Source organism: Archocentrus centrarchus, chromosome 11 (genome assembly GCF_007364275.1).
Source record: "Archocentrus centrarchus isolate MPI-CPG fArcCen1 chromosome 11, fArcCen1, whole genome shotgun sequence".
NCBI lineage: Eukaryota > Metazoa > Chordata > Actinopteri > Cichliformes > Cichlidae > Archocentrus > Archocentrus centrarchus.
In genome coordinates this window covers 12338463-12361459 of record NC_044356.1, presented here as the reverse complement: position 1 = coordinate 12361459, position 22997 = coordinate 12338463, and the positions used below count along the sequence as shown (strand labels likewise).

Genomic DNA, 22997 nt, shown 5'->3' with positions numbered 1-22997 from the left:
TGTACAATCTGTGTGCTTTCCAGATATGAGGGCAAGTAATCTATTTATACACATTTATACCAAATGGAAAGTTGAGGTTGACTGCAGTTCATGAATTAAAGTTGGAACTCTGCAGACTTGGTTGATATCCAAAGCACCCACTAGCAGGAATGCAATGTGCCCACAGTGATAGTCATGCTCTGTCTGTAGGAGAACATTGGTACATCTTCAAAATGGATATGGGTAAGCACCTACATGCCACCCATATGGGCTTAGCTCTTTAAGTACTATTCATTTTGGCTTGTGGGTAGCTTATTAAAGCTTGTTGAGTTTCGCCTCTCAAGTGTGAGCCCCATCTGCTTCCTGACAGCATGGATGGGTGCGTACATATGTGCATGATTCATTTACGTTGTTGGCAGCTTTAAGAAGCGGAGCAGAGCCTTTTCGGAGAATTCACTTAACGCCGCAGCAGGTAGGTGTACACTGAAGTGTCCCTGTTTTCCTGGATCTCTCCAACACAAACAGCGTTACAAGAGGCTTTGAAGAATGCACCATCAAACATCATCTCTGCCTCTCTGAGTTTTTGGCTCCCCGCGCTCTCGCTCTCTCAAAGAGCAAGTGTGGCTTTATGTCGCTCTGGGTAGCAGCTGCTCAGAACATCTGGTGGTAGCATTCATGGAGCACAGTGGGAGGCAGGAAGAGAGTGACAGAGCCACGGACCTGTCGGTACCGTTGAGATATCAGCCCCTGAGGCAGGAAAGCAGAGTGGCATGGAGTGACAAGCATGTTAGCACCATGACGGCACACCAGGAGACAGGCAGGGGCTTAACCTTGGAAATGGGTGAGACCTGCTGTGGGCGATGGATCGCTAGCAGGAGAGCAGGGAAATATCACAAAAGGTTTGTTGAAAGATGGTAGGTGATGAAATGGGGAGGAAAAAAAAAAAAACAGAATCCTTTCACTCTATTCAGTTTTTATATCAAAATCACCAGACAAATACAGACATGCTCTGAGAAGGTGAGGAAGGAAACTGGGAAAAAGAAGTATGACCTAAGGGACTGGAAAAGAAAAACAAGACACAACATCAGTGGTTTATTTACACAGATTTTGTTCCATGCATTTGAAATATGCTGTCCAGCAGTATTTCTTTCATATCTGCATGAATAGCCAACAGGGCTATATACCAGTAAAATAGCAGTGCTTCTTGGCCAAATAAGCTTGCTTTGCTCCCAGCAGGATGCAGAATCAGTCGGATCCTCCTCAAATATTCAGTGCGAGTTTCCTCATTCTTTGGCTCATTCTTTTATCTGTTTGCGCCTTTTTCTCAGGTGTGTTTGCACTTCTCCAAGCCTATGCGTTCCTCCAATACCTAAAGGACAGGCTGACCAGACAGGAATTCCAGACACTGTTCTTCCTCGGAGTCTCTCTCGCTGCCTGTGTGGTCTTCCTCACGGTGATCTATCTCACATACACAGGTGTGTATGTGCACATGCTGCTTTCCGTACCTGTGTTTGTGTTGGATTGTTGTTTTCAGAGGTATAATCTTGGGGGGCGGGGGGGTTCAGCTTTATTTTTAACAGATTTGAAAATCAGGCAAAGCCGGCAAATTAAAATGTGAACTTTTGCTCTGGGAACAGTTTGAGAAGTTCTAACTCTTAATCATTTTAGCATGGCTTCATGTTGGGACCAGAGTAAACAGTGTTCACAACCGAGCATTGAATAAATTTTCTTTCCACCCAGTCTAACAAATACAGAAATCTTCTTTGTAGAGAACTGAAGCGGAGCCTTAAAGAAATAAAGCTGTCCACTGCTGCCCATGCTGTTCTATTCTGTAAATCAAACACAGATGATGGGTGCTGTTATGTGGACAGACTGGTCAAGATGCAGGCAAATCACTTTATAGTTGATTACTTTAATAATCAGTAAGACTGAGAAAGTGGAGGGTGGTAATGTTTTCATCCTTGTCTGCTTTTTCTCTGTATTAAAAAATTGCCTTTTGTGAAAGGAACCATTAACAAAATTTCAATGTTTATCCAGATCTGGGATTTCAGCCATTTTGCATTTTTGTTTTCTTCTTTTAGCCAAAAGTTATTCCCTAACCTCCGGGCCTCTCCACTGGGCTTTTAACTAGTGCTCTTTTTGTCGGAAAATGAAACCTGGAAGGGAAACGATAAACAAATGCAAACTGATACGACTGCTGCAGCTTTGCTGGGATCGTGCTCAGCCAAGTGAACTGCTGTTTTTGACTGTCCCTCCTGGACCCCAGTGCATGCAGCCAGCTGGTCAAACTTTGTCCTTGTTGATGTTTTTGCCCATTATCTTCAGTTTGTGGCCACAGGGCTCAAGGTTTCAGACAGTTTAAAATGTTGCCTTCTTGCTGTTTATTGATTGATTTTTACGTCTCCTGCTGAAGGCTTCAGATTTAAGAGCACAAATTCAGACAGCTGATTAGACTTTAAAGGCTACACGAGTCTTTTACAATCATGTTTGGAAAGCATTAAGATATGAAGAATTTGGTACACGAACCCCCCCCCCCCCCTTCCACATTTCACCAGAGGCTGCTTTAAAACACCTTCATCTCACCGGATTTTCTTCCTTTAACTAGTGCGTTACATCAAACTGGCCTCATCTGTAGTTAACTGGTCTAATACAAAGTTAACTGTAAAGGAGTTCAATATTAATTATGAGAATATTTTCTCAAAATTGCTCATAGATCAAGTCCTGTTTCAGAGAGTCTTTGTCTTATTAACATCTCTAATTTGGCCCTTCTGTTTATGAGGCTGGTTTCCACATGGTGGTGAGCCCTTTGTATTTTCTCTTGTGATATTTTCTTTTTATGGGTAAACCTGGTAATGACATGTCTGAGAGTGGGCTTCACTTGTGTGGATGTTATGAAGGGCTTTTTCCTTTGTCCTGAAAAGGATGGCAAAGAGGGGGAGGAAAAAAGTGATCATCCACCTCTGCCTTGGGTACTTCCAGATGTTTTTATGGTGCTGAATTCACCATTATGTATTTTTGTAAGAATTTACAAAACTCTTAATCTTCCCTGTTTCCCTTGAGGGGCCCTTTGACCCCATGTTGCACGTTCGCTGATAGTTTGCAAATTCATTCATTTTGGCGAGGCACGCACAAGATCCTGGAGAGAGTACTAAAGATTTTTCTCACGTTTGATGTTATATCTGCGGTTTCCTGTAAATGTGACCTCAGTAAGACACTTTTGGCTGCAAGCAAGATAACAAGAAATGCATGTACTGCAAGATTCTCAAACTTATGATGGAGACCTACGTAATAGAGAAATTGAATTTTTCTCTTTACCACCAAATCAAGAAGGAAATCTGTGAATGAGGTTTTTTTTTTTTTTTGGTTGGAAGTTAAGGTGTTATTACTTCACCTTAACTGCTACTTGTCCTTTTAAATAATATTTTATCTCCACTTTCCTTTCCTTTTTATTTTATGTTCATAAGGAAATAAAAATATGAAGAATAATGAAGGAGTTTATGATTCACCTTCTTAATTTATGAAAAAAATGAGTGTATCTATCCATGAAACAGTAGATTTGAGCCCCTGAAAATATGACTGGATAAAATGGTTGTAATTCTTCAAAGGTTAATTAAAAAAAGTTTTGTCCCTTTTAAGTTAAAGCCAAGAGTCTATATTTCACTTCTCCTATGCTGCTTCAGATTATCGAAACACTTTGGTCCGGCTTTTGCTCCGAGTAAAGAGATGGTGGCACGTTACAGTCTGCGTAATATTGGCATCCTCAGACTGTTCGCCTCCCTGCCTTAGAATTGATTGGCCTCTCGTGTAGCTGCAGGAGCCCCAATCTCATGAGGATCCTTGCTTCATCTGGTAAATGTTGTGATCTGTCAGCCATCTGAATGGAGCTGTGGGAGTTGATGGCTGTTTGGTGATAGGCCAGTTTTTGAGGTGAGACTGCGCACGTCTCACTCCGGTCTGTCAGACGTTTTCCATCTGAAATGCAGCACAGTAAGCCGGATGGGTTTTCTCAGTATCTTTAACTCGGAGCCAAGTATCGATTGGTTAAATCAGTGTCATCCTTTTAAATCACCGCTCTGAATAACGCCGTCATTCATTGGTTTTGAGCTTTGTTCTGAGTTTTGACAGACAAATGCGCTCTTCACAATCTATTTTGAAGAGCAGCACAGGACATGTTACAACCGTATGTTGTTCATGTCACAAAATGTAAGAATATTTGGGTAAGCTTTTTTTTTTTTCTCTTCCTGTGAGTGCCTGTGAGAGCCCCCAGGCAACAGTTCGGTTGAAATGTATTTCAGATCAAAGCTCAACCAAAATAAGACATTTGTATGCGCACATAAAATACGCTGTGCGACTTAATTTGCAGCCTAAATGGTTTCAGTTACATTCATAAACAAGTCAATTCCGGTAATTAAGTAGCATCAGTTGAATACATTCTCAACATTGACACGTTCTCCACTGAGAGGTTTCTGGGTTTTAAACTACAGCTGGCAGAAAGTTTAGCTTTTTGCACTACATTGCAGTGATATTAAAGCCCTGAAAATGCCTTTTTCTCCACTGGCTTCTTGCCATCAAGGATGTTGAAGAGTTTCACCATATTTCAGAACAAATCAGATGTAACCCAGTTATAAAATCATTACTTCCTAAGCCTCCACTGGGTGCCTCTTGACAACTAAGGGTGTTTTTTTTGTGTGTGTTATTATTTGGTCATTATTGGTAATTGTTGGGGAGACGTACAATCAGAAAGTTGCTGTCCCACATACTTATACATTAGATTTTTTTTTCCCCTTGTATTTAATACTAACAGTGTATTCTGTTTGAGTTTTGTTATCCTCAGGCAATCAGTCCTGCTGTTTTCCTTGCCAGTAGGTTGGATTGTATTTTTTTTTTTCCTGTTTTATTTATTCAGAGCTGCGCACTTGGGTAGAGTTCACCCTATAAATAATTACATATTGTTGCAACAAACGGCAGCCAAATTAAAGGTTTTGATGTATTTTGTTCTTCAGCACGTTGTGCTGTAACAAACAACTTTCATCTTGCTCATCTTTATATTAACGCAATTCAGGACACCCACCCCAACAGCAGTCCTCGTATTTCAGGGCTTAAATGGAATGCATTTAAAGATGAGCTTTTCTTTATTGATCGTCTTCTCTGCCTCTAGGATACATTGCTCCTTGGAGTGGTCGTTTCTATTCTCTCTGGGACACCGGGTAAGCTCTGCTGACCTTCACACTCTCTCTGTCGATGGAATGCTTGTTCAGCCGAGTGCGTGTGTGTTTCCTGAGACGGATGTAAACCCCCCTGCAACATCCCAGAGGGGAAAACTGTGCCGCACCTGTGCTGAAGTATTGCCTTACTTCCAAAAAGCACCAGGCCCTCTGTTTTATCCCCACCACCCCAAATGCTCCGCAGCGTGTTTAATATTTCGGCACACCAAATCAACCCCCCCCCCATGCCCTGGTTTGCTGACTGAAGCAGTCACAAATGCAACCCCCTCCCCTCTCTTTTGAGGCTGATACTAATTCCTTAATGTGCTGTGTGTTGTTTCTTTCCCAGCTGTAATAACAAAACACTTGAGAGAGAAATATTTAAGACTGTACAGAAAGTGCTGTGTAAAAGCCCATTAGGAATAAATGGGGAACACACAGATCAGAAACTAACAGCAGAAAAGTACATTACTCATCAGTAGTGCTAAATTTCTTCATATTTTATCATAAGCATGTGGGGGAGCGAAATTATCTTTTTTTTTTTTTTTTTTTTTTTCTCTCCCTCATATTTCTTGAGTTAATCAGGAGGATCTATTGTATAATTTGTCTCAACACTCCCAAAGCATTCAGCTCAACATGAATTACACCCATCTCTTCCCTCCTCCCAATTTCTCTCCTCCTCCCATCTCCACACAGTTACGCTAAGATCCACATCCCCATCATAGCGTCTGTGTCAGAGCACCAGCCGACGACGTGGGTGTCCTTCTTCTTTGACCTCCACATCCTGGTCTGCACCTTCCCAGCAGGCCTGTGGTTCTGCATCAAGAACATCAATGATGAGCGTGTGTTTGGTAGGAGTCTTTTTAAATGGTACATAAATGCATGAAAACATGGAGATCAAGTAGTGATCAACGTTATGACTAACACGAATTATTTGAATAACTGCAGACACTAATGCAGTTGAAATGTGTGAGTGATTTTAAAAATAACCACATGTACAGTTTTGGTCAGAAGTTTACATCCACTCATCACAGACAGAAACAGTCTTTTTTTCTTTTAATGACTTAAAAAAACTAGGTGCACAAGTTTCAGTTTATTTTCTCTAATCCACACACACACACACACACACACACACACACACACTACTATTTGGTTAATGTTCCTTAGCAAGTTGCATCTCAATCAGACACTTTTGCATCATTCTGGCTGGATATTTTACAATCATCTTAGCAGAATTGACATAGTTAATTTAAATTGGTTTCCTGGTACATACCTGGCTTTTAAGCATAGTCCACAAATTTTCAATAGGGTTGAGGTCAGGGTTTTGGTAAAACCATTCCAGAAGCTTAATGGAGCCATTTCTAAACTATATTCCAAGATCTTGAGTTCAAACAAATGTACATAACTGCTAGTTATTCAAATGCGTTACCACTTTGCCGAGGTCTGGAAGAAGACCCAAACTTATCACCTTCAGATGAGAGGGAGCTGATTAGGATGTGCAAGAACAACCCAGGCTGCCATGAACTGAAATCTGGCACACCAGCATTGCTGTCCACAGTGAAGCCAGTTTTATATTACCATGGACTGAGAGGGTGCCGACCATTAAAAAAGCCCGTGCTCCAAAATCCACACCTTCAAGCTTGATTGAAATTTGCAGCTGCCCACATGGATGAGCCGAATGCCTTCTGGAGAAATGCTTTATGGTCAGATGAGACTAAGATTGAGCTATTTGGCCAAAATGATGAGAGATTTGTTTGGAGGAGTAAAACCTGAAAATACTGTACCAACTGTTAGACATGGTAGTTGTAGCTTCATGCTCTGGGACTGTTTTGCTGTCAGTGGTACAGGTATATTGCACAAAGTGGATGGAATAATGGAGGGTGACTACCTCCACATTCCTCTACTTGTCGAAACTTGGACACAATTGGGTTTTCCAACAGGACAATGATCCCAAACACAAAACTGGTTTTAAAATGGATAAAGCAGGCTAACATGAAGCTTCTCAAATTGTCGTCACAAAGCCCCGAACTGAACCCTATTGAAAATTTGTGGACTAGACTTAAAAGCTGTGGACTGCAAAAAATCCAAAATAAATCAAACTTGTGCTCAGAGTTCTTGTTTTTTAAAGTCATTAAAGATATATTCTGTACAATCATTGTACCCTGGAAAAAGAACAGTTCAAAGAAATCATTAAAGGCCCCAAATTACATGACATTCATGCCCATGATGAGTGGATGTAAACATCTGACCACAACTGTAGGTGTTTTTTGTGATGAGTAACCCTGACAGTGGCCACTGGTCCAATACTTGGGTTTAAAACAAACATAATTCTGATGTATCATGAAAAAAAAAAAAACCCACAAAAAAAACAGGCTGAAATCCACTGAAGCCGTTTGCAGCCAAGTGTGAAATTGCAGGGATGAGTGTCTGCACCTTCAGGCCCGAGGCCATGGTTCTTTGCCAGAAAATGGTGGGATGCTCTCTCTGGTTTGGAGGGAGAGAGGCTGTCTCCAGCAAGGGAATTCAAGTACCTGGATATCTTATTCACGAGTGATGGGAAGGTGGCATGTGAGCTGGCTGCAGATTGGTGCGGTGTCAGCAGTAATGTTCACATTGTACAGGACTGCCGTGATGAAGAGAAAGTTGAGCCAGAAGGCAAAGCTTTTATTTTAGCAGTCTATCTTGATTCACCAGTTCTAACCCTCACCTATGGTCATGAAATCTGAGTAATGCCCAAAAGTGTAAGGCCACGAATACGAGTTTCCTCCGCAGGGTGGCTGGGCACTGCCGTGGGGGCAGGGATCTCGGAGTAGAGCCGCTGCTTCTGTGTGTGAGGAGGAGCCAGTTGACGTTGTTTGGGCATCTAGTCAGACACCTCCCTTTGAAGGTGCTCTAGTCACGCCCAACTGGGAAGAGACGCCGGGGCAGACCCAGAACTCACTGGAGAGATTCTCGTTCCTCCAGGAGGAACTGGAAAGTGTGGCTGGGGAGAAAGCTGTCTGGAATACCCTGTTAAGCATACTGCCACTGTGACCTGACTTCAGATAAGCAGATGATGGACGGGTGGATGCATATTGTATTGTTACTGTTGTCAGCAGCCTAGTGTTGAGCATTGAGGGATTTTAAGCTCTGGAACTGGATGTTTCTTACTGAAATGCACTTGGCAAGTTGTGTAACCGTGTCATGTATACAAGCTTTTGATTTTACAGTGAAGAACCAGGTCTTTTCTAAATTGTCTAGAAAAATGTTATGACTGATGATTCAAGCAGCAGAATTCCATTGTACATCATAGCCTTAAATTCTCCAACAGTCAGGCCTCTAATGTTGTTTATGGAGCGAGCAAGTAAATGGGGATTTTACTTTCAGAGCCAGGGGGCTCCTGAAATAGCTCCTCCGTCATACCTGATTCATTGTCAGCTGGGATTAGCTCTTGAATTACTAATGGTTCTGTTTTTAGTGGAGTTTATTTGATCATCTGTGATTAAGATGGATGATTATTTAAAAAAAAAATTGGGTAGAATATCATGACTAGCTGTGGACAGCATTTCCTTTCTCCAGTAGTTTTTAAGCACTCTCAGCTTTCAAAAAGCCTGAAATAATGAGACTGAACTTCTTTATAAAACAACTTAAATAAAACTTGGGGTTAGACAGCCAGGATGCAGGGTAGGAAACCTTTAAGTGCTGGAAACAAAGTCCTTCAGCAGTATGTTTATCCCACAGATTTAATTAGCCAATTAGAGCTATTGATTAGCCATGCACCTGTTGAGCCGGGCCGGCACTTTTCAAGGACAAAAAAACAGCCAGTGCTCCCTCTGTTCAGGGTCTGAGATCTGCAGCACTAACATAGACTGATTATTCAGTGTAACTCTAACAACTCAATTTCTCTTTGCGCATCTTTATCTGCCTCCACCACTCTGACTCATTTTTTTGTCTCCTTTGCATTCACGCCGTCTTTCTCCTTGTCTCACCTTTGCCATCTTTGCTCTCCTTGCCTTATTCTCTATTTCAGCATCTCTCACCCGCTGCCTTCTTTGTCTTCTGCCTTTCAGTGGCCCTCTATGCCATCAGCGCAGTCTATTTTGCTGGTGTGATGGTGCGTCTGATGCTGACTCTGACTCCAGTCGTGTGCATGCTGTCAGCCGTGGCTTTCTCCAGCGTCTTTGAGCATTACATGGGAGACGACACAAAGAGGGAGAAACCCCCCGCTGAGGACAGCAGCGACGAAGATGACAAGAGGAACTCCGGGAATCTCTATGACAAGGTCAAAACGCGTCAGGAAAAACTGCTGAATTTACACTTCACTGATCTTTAGTGTTAATAATTTTATACTGTGTTGATGTCATGTTGCTATGAGGGTAAAATTTTGTCTGCAAACAATGTAATAACATGGAAAAGCCCCCAAAAAATGTCAAAAATGAACACCCATGTGATGTTTCACACTTTCATAGCACCTTTTGGGGTTTAGATTTATCAGTTGCGTATTTGTCAGCTTCCCTCCTCACCCCCCACCAGTTTGGGTAAACTGTGATTCAGCTGTGATTCAGTGGCAACTGTTTGATTCTGTTGCCATAATTTTAGCCGCCTTTGTTGAATTTTGAACTCTGTTCTGCAGTCACGGCTGAGGATGCGTCAGTTCCAGCCTGCCACGTAATCCCAGCTTTCTCTTTGCTTCCTCCAAAATACCTCTCTTCCAGATGCCTTTCTAAAAGGCATTTTTATCTCAAAGAACACATTTCATTAAAAATGCTGGGAAATTTTTAAATATCAGAAGGTCCTGGGCACGCACAGTTTTGGGAGCATTAAATGACATGGAACATGTTTATCCAGTATCACGGTCATGATCTGAAATTTTTCAGTTAAAGCCCCTGTTTGCATCTCAGTTTTGCCCTCTGATTGTGCCATGGTTACATTTGGATACTTAATTAGCTGCTTAATTGAGATGTATTTATTCAGGTAGTCTAATTAAGACCAGAGTCTCATTTACAAGACAAATGTGTGAACAAATTACATATCACATCACATTAGGACAACTCACTGGCAGATGTTACACCAACAGAAGATACCAGGGAAGATCTTACAATTGATTGAACTTGCAGTGCAGTGGTGGCCCCCTGTTATCCTATTTAGAATTTGCCCACAGCATCATTTATACATTAAAGCCTCCCCTTGGCCGAGGGGGTGAACTGCCAGAAATTGAAGTTACACTTCAGCACCTGACATTTCCTGGACATTTTCTATGCAGCTTCCAGATCCCTGTGAAGAGTAGTTAATCTCCACTTCCATGGCAGTTGGTAGTGAAAGAAATCACACATTTTCTGCAGCGATTGGTTCACAAGTAAATTCTCATTTTTCTCAACATGTTGTCCCGCTTTGACTTTCAGCGTGCAGTTTAGCTGAAGACGTAACTGAAGGTGTTAATTTGATGCAGAGCTTCTCTTCTGCACACTTCTAGTTAAAAATTTCAACTGCTGTTAAAAAAAACCCAACAAACTCATCTCAAGGTTCATCATGCATTTCTCACTGATGTCTTCACACTACCTTAAAAAAAACAAAAAAAAAACACTGTGGATGCTCTAAAATATTTCCTTCAATTAGTTCATTCAATAATTTATCACACTCAATAATTTAGATTTCTGGAAAGCTTCAGACTTGTTTTGCCACCTGTCCTGATAGTGTTTGTCTCCCCCTGCAGGCTGGCAAGGTGCGCAAACATGTGTCAGAGCAGGAGAAAGCAGAGGAGGGGTTGGGTCCAAATATAAAGTCCATAGTTACTATGCTCATGTTGATGCTGCTCATGATGTTTGCCGTCCACTGCACGTGGGTCACCAGCAACGCCTACTCCAGTCCCAGTGTGGTGCTCGCCTCATACAACCATGACGGGTGAGAGCCGCACAATGCAGAGCACTGTTCATGGATGTAAAGGAACTGCGAAGCGTAGAACTTCATCTCCCATGAAGAAGGATGGTTTCCTCCACCTTGCATGCAAATTAGCACGTGTATGTTGTGCAGCAAGAGTGAGCATATTTCACAGGGGGGTTGGGGAAATATTGATATGTGAGGCTGTACATGATTAACTTTTATTCTTCTAGGTCACAGTAAGCATCTCAAGTAAAAAAAAAAAAAAAAAACCTGATATATTATTCTCTCTGAGACTCTTTACAGGCATAATTATTCTTTTTAAAGCATTAAGGAGGAAATATTGAAGACCGAGGCTAAGTGGTAGATGCAAGTTCTCATGCATATATTAATGATACTACAATAGTTCTCAGACAGTGGTTTAGCTATGCTACTGGGAGCAGCATGCCTGTCACTCTGCTCTTTTCTCTTGCACGTATACACCCACACACTCACACACACAGACGTAATATGATTACCATACCTACAGTTAATTGGTTCCCTGGATTCGTGTCTGCTCCCTCTGCTCGAGGTAAATTTAGGACATGAACATTTAAAGTGCAAGGTGTTTTTTAACCCTCAGTTCATTATATATGGATGCTCTATTTTCAGCTGTTGTTGCCCTTCTGATTCAAAGTCTTAACTGAAATATTAATGGCTTCCTCAGCCATATGCATGCCAACGCGGTTACCTGTCAACCTTTTTTTTTTTTTTTTTTCTCCCCCTTGTTAGGACACGTAATATCCTGGATGACTTCAGGGAGGCGTACTACTGGTTGAGACAGAATACAGATGAGCATGCACGTGTGATGTCCTGGTGGGACTATGGTTATCAGATAGCGGGCATGGCCAACAGAACCACTTTAGTGGATAACAACACATGGAATAACAGTCACATAGCGCTGGTAAGGCCTTTCTGTTCCCGTCTTCTTCATTTTTCCTGTTTCACTCGTGGATGAAAGCACATGCAGAGAAATAAATGGTTTCTTCTCGCAGTCGCTGGATGATTAGCGAGCACTTCAGTGAATTTTTTTTTTTTTTTCTTCCTAAAATGAAATTGCCACATTGTATAAAACGGCTGTTTCCAACAAGCCAGATAATCTTGTTTGCTTAAACTTTTCCTATTGCATTTACACTGTGGTGAGATTTCAGTTAATTGCTGTCAGATTCTGTGGGTTTGATTTATTTTTTTCCCTCACTGCTGCCAAATGTAGACAAATGTTTTTGTCTTTTTTCGTTAAAGCCCCTCTAGCTTTCTTCCCTCTCACTTCCTACCTGCTGCCTGTTGTCTCCTCAGCATCTGTCCACAGGAAATGTAATCACAGAGAATGCATGATGGATCTCTGTTTAATAATTCCCCTTTGTGCCACTTGCTGTGCTGAAGCATCGGCTCTTATGAAACAGGAAACCCCAGTTAAACAGTGGCTTCTCAATCTTCGTCACTTTCTTTCTAGGTGGGGAAAGCCATGTCTTCCAATGAGAGTGCAGCCTACCAGATCATGAGGTCACTGGATGTGGACTACGTGCTGATCATCTTTGGAGGTGTAATTGGTTACTCGGGCGACGATATAAACAAGTTCCTGTGGATGGTGAGGATAGCCGAGGGAGAGCACCCTAAGGACATCAGGGTGAGTGTAAGACTGCAGCAGCACCTGTAAACCGAGCCACAGCTTCCTCTTAGAAAGAATTGAGCGGGACTTACACAGCAGTAAAATCGATGCTTCCTCCTATAAAAGTCAAGGTGCATTTTCATATCTTTCTCACCTGTACAAAAGTAAAAATTACACACATTCTGTTGTCCAAAAACTGGAGCTCAGACAGTAAACCCTGAGATGTACTCACAAGGTCTGTTATTCATGACTTGGAGAACAGCTGCTTTTTCTTACAGAAACAGAAAATGGACTTGTTTTGGGCTGGGGACTACAATTAGAGTCTTAGACTGCAAACCCATTTCTACACACTTCCACAGCACTCTTTGTTAAAGGAGGGGCCTGTTGTGCTCATTTCCAATGCCACATTTTTATTCTTGAACTGGTGCAGCTCTTACCAGCTATCCACCTATCTTGCAATTGGCTGCCCCTCGTAAACACTGGGTAAGTAGAGGCAGAGCTGTGTGTCTGGGATGATTCACTCTCACTAACATAAGCAGACAAGAAGAAACTGAAACTGTGTCTATAGCAGTCTGAAGTCTAAACCTTTTTGTCTCGGGGATGACTGACCTCATTACTTGAAACATTTAATTTTTTTAATATTCGGTAGTTTGCAAGTGCTGGTTGCTACCTGACTTTCACTGTTTGGTCAATATAATTGAAACCAAAGAATTAACTGCATATTGTTCCACTTTAACTCTGGTTCACACTGAATTTATACAAAGAGAAAAGAGTGAACATGGGCCTCAAGGGCAGTGACACTATTGTGTGTCATCATTATTGCTGCATTGCACCTGAAAATCTACAGCAGTACACTGGGCTGCCAGTTTATTGAGGCTTCAGTCACATAGGCCTACAGTTGGCAACCACAGGTTGCAGTGAAAATTGTGTATTCTTTGACCAGTTGTCAAGTGGTTGCTGGCAGTCACTAGGTGAAACAGGTCGCAAAGAGGGTGCTGCACGGAAAACCTTGTAATTGCTTTGGCTGCCTTACTCCTTGAATTAGCATGTTTCAGATTGGTGCGTTTGCAGAGAAGTTGGCACAGTCTACGACTGGGCAGTACGACCACAGACGCGGCTCCTCTTTTTTGGTTTTAATTTCTCTTCAACAACAGTTGCTTTGCTTTTACAACTTTCACCAGCAGACATCCTCGCCTCTAAGCTTTTGTGCACATGCAGCGTTGCGGTGCCACGGTGAAATAGGTCCCCACTGAAACGCTTCCGGACACCGCCGCACACGTTCTGGGTGTTGTTTAGGCCTTCGTTGGCATTGTTTTATATGAAAAATTCATATAATGAAAATAAAGACTGGTTTTTGGTGCAAACCAGTCTATGGCCTATCCCTAACATCTTCAATGCAAACTGTGGGCGACCACCGCAATCTGCTAGCTCCCAAAGCAATAACAAGGAGGACTCTTTACACATTTTTCTCAGGGAATGCGTGGTTGCCATCCAGCCTGTGTCACTAAGGCTAAACTAATTTAATTAATTACACAGAAAGCTACTTTTGGCTGTTCCCATATTACAAAGGTTCACCAGAGTGGTTAATGGGGAGATTTTTTTTTTTTTTTTTTTTTTAGTAACCTTCATTAAGGTTATGTTCGTTTTTTTGCCCTTCACTGGGAGGTATTTCTTATATCCTCTGCCCCCTGTTTTATTCAATAAGAGTGTGCCTAATTGTATGAATGGCTACCTGGATCAAACATGATGAATATTACTGGGTTACTTTGTGGTAGATAAACTGCACACACTTGTTTTAGACTCAAATCCCTGCACTTGTGCTTAGGTGTTATCAGAGTTCCCAGATGATTTCGTGTGACTGTGGTTAGTTTGGTGGAAAATTAAGACTAATGGCTGCAACAACACATTAATTCCTTAGCTGCACACAATAATAAGTTTGTATTCTAGAGATTTTCATGCTATTGCCGAACACTTGATGCGCTGGATCTCTTTTTGAAATAAAGTGCAAGGATGATTTTAAAGGATTTTTCACAAAAAAAAATGTTTGAGTACTTCAGCTTTTTAACTACAGGTTGTTTTCTAGAATTACCTTTTCTGTAATTCAGATGCTTCATAATTGGCCCCCTGACCTGTTCTGTTAAACATCACTAAAATCAAGCAGGCTTTATCATTTATTTCTTCAGTCAGTTCTTACTGCTGTGTCCTGCTTGAGTGAAATTTTTGATGCTGATGCTATGTACTTTATGCCATCTAGTAATTTTGTGGACCCTCCTTCACCCCCACCCCTGTATTTCCCTCCATGTCTTCTTTAGGAGAGTGACTATTTCACTCCTCAGGGAGAGTTCAGAGTGGACAAGGCCGGTTCACCAACTCTGCTCAACTGCCTCATGTACAAGATGTCCTACTATCGATTTGGTGAAATGCAGGTGAGAGGGAGAAGTTCTGATTAAACACTGCAAGCACTTTGTGGCCAAGTTACGTCATCAGAAACTTTGCATATGTGCTGGTCACTGACGATTTTTCATGTATGTGAGGACATTTCAAGCCTGAAGAGAGACACTCTGCTGAATTTGAGATTTTTTTCGGGCATTGCGAATCACTTTACACTTACAGATGCACGAAATAACGAGCCGCTGCCACCACCATAGAAGTGAAAACTGCTGTATTTTATGTAATATGAAGCTTTATGAGGGTGTAACAAGCAGGTATAACTGCCAAATGTGTAAAAACGTCTCACTTACAGTATTTTAAAAGCAGAGCTGGATGACAGACGGGTGGAACGGGGTTTTAAGAAGGTGCCTTAGGGAGAATCTGAAGTTCGGAGAGGGGTTGTTGGAGGGGAAAGAGGTTGCAAGAGGAAACATGAAGGATTGGTTGAGGCTTTGAAATGCGCCACGGCTACTTCTGGCAGGCAGCAGAAGAGAGATGAGAGGGATCCTTCATGCCAGGTGCTCACATCCCTGCTGTACAATCCATGCTTCCGCCATCTGCGGACAGACGGCTAAAGCTCCGTGTAGCTTGCAGCTCTTTCTGGGGTAAGGATGTAGAGATACTGAGGCACAGAAGGAGGAGGAGGACAGGATGGAGAGATCCCAAAGAGGAGAAAGAAGAGAGAACGAGTTAGAATAGTGGGAGCAGATTCTGGTTATGAAAACAAGATGTGACAAGTGGAAACTGAGGCTTAGAGGACATCAGGAAGAAGACTGTGGAGTGGAGGCAGCCATTCATGATGGTTGCACTTTGTAGTCATGAACCAAGATTAAACTGTAATACTGAGAATGCATAATACAGTAGAGAATAGAGCTCACGATGAAAAGAATCAACCCATGGACTGCCCTCCAAACCAACTCATTTATTTCCTTTACATTAAAATGACAGGTTAAACCACACTAATAAATACACATCCAGAAATCTATGATTTTATACTCTTTGTCCTCTGGAGCAGGCTGAGGAAAAACTACAACACAGGGAACGTAGATGGAGGCTGTTACTTTGAGAATGGAGGTGATATATTTGAGAAGTACTTAGTAGTAGCTGCAGAGTCCTTGAGAGCAGAATAACTGTGACAAGAGGTTTTAAGTGGCTCATACAAAGCGAGATGGAATTGTGCCATAAGGTGCTGCAAAGCGTAATCAAGGTGCAATCAAACTCACTGTTTATCTTTCATAATTGAGTTTAAAATGTTTGCGCTTGTCTTTATCTGTTAAGCCCTAATTTAGTTTAAATCCGTAAAGCGGCTTTGTGCCGAGACAGATTAAATATGAAGTTTCAGTTTGTGGGAGGAGAGGCTTCTGCCTTCTGTTTGTTTTATTTTAGGACACTGACATTTTGAGAAATTCACTAAGATGAGAATATTCATAACATTTATGTCTATTGAGTTAATAGTTTTTAACCAGAAACAGGTTAAAAACTAATGTTAGTTTGCTTCTGTTAGGAGGTAACAAAATACCAGCGCTGGTGTTGTGAATTTAATAGTTAAAGCAGCTTATAGATAATTCAGCCAGAGTCTTTCTGGAAGCCTCTGCAGTTATCTTGGCCCCACCTCTGGGCAGCTGTTTTAAAGCTTCTGTGTAAATGTATAACAGTAACACGAAATGGTCACCAAAAAAATGAAAATGTGATTGTTTTAAAAGTTTTGCTGGCTTTGCTTCAAAAGTTTAACACCCCCCCTCACCCCCACCCCAAAAATGCAAGTTATATTTCTACTACGTGCTCAGTTTTCACAACTTTACAGCTTCAGTAGCATCTTAATCCCGAGTGTTGACATGATCTGCGTGTAAACCAAATCAATGATTGTTTCTGGAAGCGTCTCCAGTTTTATTAACACCAGCAGCCTCAGGAGTCTGTGCGTCTGTCTGAGACTGGGATGTCTGCGCTACTGTGAGTCAGCAGCCTTCAAAGTGTTGTTTGTGCATCAATATCAAAGCTGAACTTGAGAAATTTTGCCCCTGACAAATGCTAAATATTAAAATTCTAAAAACAGTAAAACTAATAACTGAACTAAAGCTAAAAATGCTTCAACAAAGTAAAATTAAACTAACATGAACACATTCAGCCTGGAAATGAACTGAAATGAAAATATGATAACGGCAAATTGGAAACTATAACGCCAGCCTGTGCAGGAACATGATTGGCTCTTTGGGGAGCTGGGATTGCACAACTTCCATCTCAGGAGTCTCTGTCATGTTTTTGTCTGTTTGCATTTAGATTTGCATGAAGTACCGCTCATCACAATACAACACAAAGCCAGTTAAACTTGAGGGATATCATTCTGTCCAGTTTTGAAAGCATAAAACACTGCGGATCCTTTTCAGCTGCCTTGTTGCAAATTAGTGTGACAACAGGTGCACTGGAGAGACAACGAGACAACCCCCGCCCTTCCCAAAACAGTTTGCTTGTGGTGGCCACAGACCATTGCTCTCTTTATCCCACCTGACTGATTTTCTCTAGTTTTGGTTTTTTTAATCAGTGTCACTAATGATATCATGAGACGGTACCTGAAGCCCATTCAGGTTTCACAGGGAGCTCAGCTCCTCTAGGATGCCACATTCATATGTGCTGTCCCATGAAGGTTTGCTGTGTTTCTCAGCACGGTCTCAAGAGTGTGGAGGAGACACCAGGAGACAGACCATTATATGAGGAGGGCTGTAAAAACATGAATCCAGCAGGAGGGCACGTACCTGCTCCTTTTGTGCAAGACAGAATTAGAGGAACGCTGCAAGAGCCCTCCAAAATTCTCTCCAGTGGGCTGTTTATGTGTGTGTTTGTGATAGACCAGCACCATGCAGCATTTGCTGGTGTTCCCTGCAGCATAATTTGAAGAGAATTAATCACCAGTGGTGGACCTGCCAGATCTGGTCTTCTCTGAAAGCCAATCAAGCTGCACGGTGCTGGTCTGTGAGCACAGGTGTCCCACTGAAGGACATCAGGCCCTCATGGCACCCTCGTGCACATTTCTGACCAAACGGTCAGAAACATGTGCATCACTATCCTGCTGGAGGTCATTTCGTAGGGTTCTGGCAGTTCTTCTCTTGTTCCTCCTTACACAAAGGAGCAGATACTGGTCCTGGTGGTTGATGCCCTTCTGTGGCCAGCTCTCTTCGTAATCTCCTCCAAACTTTCTGTGGTCTGCTTGTGCAGCTATGTTGTTGCCTCTACAGTGCACCTCTCCTCGCTCTCTCTCTAAGAAGACGGACAATTACAGTCAAACAAAATCTGTAACTAACATCCACAGTTAGCTGCCAGAAAATCATACAAACAAGCCTGCCCTTCTCTCAGCTGGATTTTAGGACGCCGCCTGGCTTCGACCGGACACGCAACGTTGAGATCGGCAACAAGGACATTAAGTTCAAGTACCTGGAGGAGGCGTTCACTTCAGAGCACTGGCTGGTCAGGATCTACAAGGTGAAGGACCTGGAAAACAGAGAGCCACTCGACCACAAGCTTCGGAGTGCTGTGCCCAAGCAGAAGTACACTTCCAAAAAGGTAACCCTTTCATTCTTTTCTTTTTTCTTTTTTTTAAACATTAATTTTTGTCTTTCAAAAATGTTTGACTTTCACGTACCAAACGTTTCCTGAAAGTCATTCAAATCCTACCAATTATAATAATTAATTAATCTTTTTTTTTTTTTTTGTTCCTCTTCAACCAGACTGCCAAGAGAAAGCGAGGGCACATCAAGAACAAACTTGCCCTCAAGAAGGGCAAGAAACTCCAAAAAAAATAACGGTGACGGATCCTGAACTGTAGGAGAACAAACGCGAAGAAACCTCTAACAACCAATGAAGATGAACACAGGTGCTGTTTTACCTGGCACTTGGTCTCCAGCGCTTGTCGTTAGAGCGCCCTCATGTGTCGAGGAAGTGTCATATCTGGCTAGCTCCAGAATTGTCGTCCGTTTTTATCCTGAGGACGTTCGTCTTGCTTTTTTTTTTCTTCTGTTTTTGTTTTTTTAGTTTTTTTTTTACTTTGTACTTGAATGTGTGGCGAGGCATAGGGCTGCTCTACTTGGTTCAGCGTCGGTTTAATTTTTGTGATGTTAATTAACTGCTTATCAGTACAGGGATCGGGTGAAGGGGGAAACAAGAGAAGACTAGGAACATTTGCACCAAAGACCCATCGACCTTGCTCCGTGGCACATGTGAACTCATTACTGGGAGCGAGGAAGCAAAGCAGTGAAAGCTGAGGACTTTGTTCCTGACTCGTGTACAGAGGACAGTATGCGGTATGGAGGAACGCCAACGTCTACGCACAGCCCTTCTGTAATATTAACCTTTTTGTCATCGACTCCTTTCTGTCTGCCTGGCTTCCTGACCCCTGTTTTTCCCACAGATTCTTTTGGGGAAAAGAAATTGGCCTAATATGTAAATATGCGATATAAAGAAAATGTCTAAAAGGATGATAATATATTGGATTCTTGTGGTGACTTAAATATGCAGTTTCTGATTTTTCTCAGTTTCTTTGTGTGATCGTTTTTTTGTTTGACAGCAATTAGAACAGTGAATGCAATAATTCTTGTACAGAGGGGCTCGAGATTTTTGTTGAAAGGATGAATTTGAATGTGAATTTTTACACCTCTTTTTTTTCCCCCCCTAAAATGCATAGATTGTACATTTCTGCTGCTAGGGTTTTAAAGACGGAAACAAGCAACTGTGTGTAAAAAGTAGTGATAATAAATTAGGCCCCCCTTCCTGTGCGGGGGGGAGCTCTCTAGTTCAAGTGAGCAAAGCCTAGTGCCTCATCGCTGGTCATCACCTGATTTTTAGTTCGTGGCTGTCTAGTTTTGTTTAAGCTCATCGTGTGTCGTCAGTATGGCGGCCTGGCTGCGTCAACCAGACTGAGGCATTTGGAAACTGGAAATTCTCACGAGATTTGCAACTGGACTGGTGAACTGTGAAAGGGGGGTGGGGGGTAACTGGTAACTGGCACTGAAACTAGAAAAGATGAACTGAATGGGAAACTACAATTGACTTCCATCTTTGCTTGTAACTCAGATGGATCAGTGAGAGTAATAGACAAATGTTTCTGTGGTACTCTGAAGCTGTGTCCCAGTCTTGTACTGTGTGTGCTACTACAACAGTAATAGTTGTGTTTCAGCCCCCTGATGTATACAGACATGTACAGGTATTCGGATGGTGAATAATTTCCCAGGTAATGGTTTTTCCCGAAAAAGGTCCTCAAAGCCGACTGCGGTGTCTTTAAAGTGCCCCGTTTTTGTTCTTTGACTCTGCTGGAGTAGCTTTGCATGATTCACAGTTCAAACTAATTCTTATTTAATCTGTGAAACCTCTTAGATTGTCCTGAAACTAAGTCTGTCTGCCCCTCACAAGCAGAAGGTTGTGTGCCTGAGATGACATCATACAGAGCCAAAACTAGAAAGACTGCTTAATATGAGCATCCACTGTTGTATATATGAATGGAGAGATCTGCCAACTCCTTACATTTAAAAAGCTATTAGATGACATTTTACTTTTAAAATATCCCAGTAAATTCATCCGTCCGCTCACAATTCAATTCAATTTTATTTATATAGCGCCAAATCACAACAAACAGTCGCCTCAAGGCACTTTGTATTGTGGCTAAAGACCCTACAATAATACAGAAAAAACCAACAGTCAAACCGACCCCCTATGAGCAGCATTTGGCGACAGTGGGAAGGAAAAACTCCCTTTTAACAGGACGACACCTCCAGCAGAACCAGGCTCAGGGAGGGGCAGTCATCTGCTGTGACCGGTTGGGCTGAGGGGAGAGAAAAAAGACATGCTGTCGAAGAGAGCCGCAGATTAATAATCGATTAGAAGAATAGAATAGAACTTTATTGTCATTATACATACAACGAAATTAATCATTATACAACAAGTTATATAACGACATTCTGTCATAACGAAATTGCGTTCGGAACAACCATCCAGAGAAGAACAGACAAGACTAACATGGGGGAGATGGGTGTCCGCAGCCGCTGCTGTCTTTCACTGGCGCCGCCGCTACAGTCAGTCCCCAGAAAAAGGAAACAAACACACATGATTGGGTAGTTAGGTTAAAAAAAAAAGGTTCACCAGGGTCCAAAAAAAAAACACCTTAGCAAAGCATATTTGCACATTTAAAGCCAGGATAGCAATATGGTGGGTAAGGGCGGGGGCAGGAGCCTTCAGTCTCACTGGGGAACCCATTCAGTAAATCCAATGTTCCATATTCATTTGTTACCGTCCTCACCGTGCAGAACCGAACCTTATCTCCAGATCTAACCCCTCTCGCCTGCGAGCACGTTCTTACGGCTCAGGTCCACCAGGCTTTGAGTCTGAGTATGCACGGCTCTGCACAGCCCATCCACCTGGGTCTGCAGCCTTGACAGATGTCGAACTGCCCAGGTTTTCTTAATTTCCCAGTAAATATAGAGTGGAATATAAACAAAGTAAATAAGGTGAATAAAAAGAAACAGTGCATTATGGGAATGCCCCCAGCAGCCTAGGCCTATTGCAGCATAACTAAGGGATGGTTCAGGGTTACCTGATCCAGCCCTAACTATAAGCGTGATCAGAAAGGAAAGTTTTAAGCCTAATCTTAAAAATAGAGAGGCTGTCTGTCTCCCGAATCCAAGCTGGGAGCTGGTTCCACAGAAGAGGGGCCTGAAAGCTTCCGTTCTACTCTCAAGTATCCTATGAACCACAAGTAAGCCAGCAGTCTGAGAATGAAGTGCTCTATTGGGGTGATATGGTACTATGAGGTCTTTAAGATAAGTTGGGGGCTGATTATTCAAGACCTTGTATGTGAGGTGAAGGATTTTAAATTCTAATTTAGATTTAACAGGGAGCCAATGAAGAGAAGCCAATATGGGAGAAATCTGCTCTCTCTTTCTAGTCCCTGTGGTGAGGTAGTTAGCACTGCTGCCTCACAGATAAAATAACATTTAGAAGGCCTGGGTTCGATTCCACCTTTGTCCAGACCCCTCTCTCTCTGTGTGGAGTTTGCACGTTCTCCCCGTGTCTGCGTGGGTTTCCTCCCACAGTCCAAAGACATGCACTTACTGGGGTTAGGTTAATTGGCCACTCTAAATTGCCCATAGGTGTAAATGGTTGTCTGTCTCTCTGTGTTAGCCCTGCGACAGGCTGGGATATCTGGGATAGGCTCCAGCCCCCCCGCGACCCCGAACAGGATAAGCGGAAGTGAACGGATGGATGGATTTCTAGTCCCTGCTGCAGCATTTTGAATCAGCTGAAGGCTTTTCAGGGAGCTTTTAGGACAGCCTGATAATAATGAATTACAATCGTCCAGCCTAGAAGTAATAAATGCATGAATTAGCTTTTCAGCATCAGTCTGAGAGAGGATGTTTCTAATTTTAGAAAAGTGGTCCTACATATTTGTTTAATATGTGCATGGAAGGACATATCCTGGTCAAAAATGACTCCAAGATTTCTCACAGTGTTACTGGAGGCCAAAGTAATGCCATCCAGAGTAAGTATCTGGTTAGACACCATGTTTCTAAGATTTGTGGGGCCGAGTACAAGAACTTCAGTTTTCTCTGAATTTAGAAGCAGGAAATTAGAGGTCATCCAGGCTTTTATGTCTTTAAGACATTCCTGCAGTTTAACTAATTGATGTGTGTCATCTGGCTTCATCGATTAGATAAAGCTGAGTATCATCTGCATAACAATGAAAATTTATGCAGTGCTTTCTAATAATACTGCCTAAGGGAAGCATGTATAATGTAAATAAAATTGGTCCTAGCACAGAACCCTGTGGAACTCCATAATTAACCTTAGTGTCTGAAGAAGACTCCCCATTTACATGAACAAATTGGAGTCTATTAGATAAA

At 42.2% G+C, this 22997-nt stretch overlaps 1 protein-coding gene across 1 annotated transcript in view; it reads left to right on the top strand.

The window, feature by feature from the left end:
* The window catches only part of LOC115788632 (dolichyl-diphosphooligosaccharide--protein glycosyltransferase subunit STT3B-like), a 96828-nt gene extending 76030 nt beyond the window's left edge, over positions 1-20798 (top strand). Inside the window, exons 7-16 of the mRNA XM_030741754.1 lie at positions 1308-1454; positions 5138-5186; positions 5880-6034; positions 9233-9444; positions 10876-11063; positions 11811-11982; positions 12532-12705; positions 15000-15113; positions 18466-18672; positions 18837-20798. Coding sequence (XP_030597614.1) covers positions 1308-1454; positions 5138-5186; positions 5880-6034; positions 9233-9444; positions 10876-11063; positions 11811-11982; positions 12532-12705; positions 15000-15113; positions 18466-18672; positions 18837-18911 — 1493 coding nt within the window. The 3' untranslated portion in view covers positions 18912-20798. The remainder of the gene's footprint in view (positions 1-1307; positions 1455-5137; positions 5187-5879; positions 6035-9232; positions 9445-10875; positions 11064-11810; positions 11983-12531; positions 12706-14999; positions 15114-18465; positions 18673-18836) is intronic.
* The last annotated feature ends 2199 nt before the right edge of the window (positions 20799-22997 follow it).